Here is a 992-nt window from a genome sequence, read left to right on the forward strand (position 1 = left end):
ATATGAGCCACATGACAATATGTGGATGAACCAGTTTTGATTACTCAGGAGCTGATATTTGTATGTCAGTATGTGTCATGCATTTCAAATTCATAATATTTTGCATTTCCAGTTGATAAGAATTAAAAAATAAAATAAAATTAGCCCCCCCCCCAATCTTATTAAGTTTAACCTATTGAACCATTAGCATTAGGATGGATGAAGGGCCCTTTTGAGATTGTTGGCTGACAAGTGCACTTTTGCACCCTGTCAAATTAAATTGTGTTGTAACTGTTAACATGTAACACCTGTTTATTGAGATTAAGAGGAATGCATTATGAGGTCTACTCGGCTTCAACTCTTGCAAAATCAGATATTTCCTGCCAACAGAGTGATGAATAGACAATAAATCCCACTATTTTGTGATGATTTTCTTTCTTTGCAGCTCCTTCTTGTTCCATACTGTGGGGAGATATCTTGTGAGGATAAGGTCAAAAAAGAGAGTGCAAGGTAAGATCTAATCTCTATTTTACTTTCTACCCAAATATCAACATCATGTGGTAAGCGCAATATTCATACTCCAGAATGAAGTCCAGATTTAATCATTGACATGTATGCAAGTGCAATGCAATTAATTCTGAAGTTACACGATGATCATTTTGAAGTTCAAAATATTAATGTTTTGAGATAGATGCTAGTTCCATTTAATGAAGAACTCTTCTGATATGTATCTGAGATGTGCCGGTATCTTCTAACAGGAACAGCAACAAGGTATTTTGTTATAGGACAAAATTTTACTTTCCCAATTGAATATACTATCATAGATATGCACAACTCAGACCATCTTAATAATCTTTCTTCCTTTTTCTTTTTTTTTCACTAACTGAAAAATCGTAAGGGGCAGTCACCTCCTCCTCCCCCCCCCCCCCCTCATTGCTCTGCCTCTGACTTATAATGCTAACCCAAAGTCTGGTTCAAAAACGTATTCATTTTCTCTTTTTGACCATTGACAG

General features: G+C 35.7%; 1 protein-coding gene across 2 annotated transcripts in view; it reads left to right on the forward strand.

Moving 5' to 3' along the window:
* Nucleotides 1-992, forward strand: part of LOC129265004 (bifunctional glutamate/proline--tRNA ligase-like) — a 33,223-nt gene that overhangs the window by 29,566 nt on the left and 2,665 nt on the right. For both annotated transcript variants that reach the window (XM_064101882.1, XM_064101883.1), the window contains exon 33: nucleotides 425-489. In XM_064101882.1, the coding sequence (XP_063957952.1) occupies nucleotides 425-489 (65 nt within the window). The remainder of the gene's footprint in view (nucleotides 1-424; nucleotides 490-992) is intronic.

Source organism: Lytechinus pictus, chromosome 7 (assembly GCF_037042905.1).
Source record: "Lytechinus pictus isolate F3 Inbred chromosome 7, Lp3.0, whole genome shotgun sequence".
Lineage (NCBI taxonomy): Eukaryota > Metazoa > Echinodermata > Echinoidea > Temnopleuroida > Toxopneustidae > Lytechinus > Lytechinus pictus.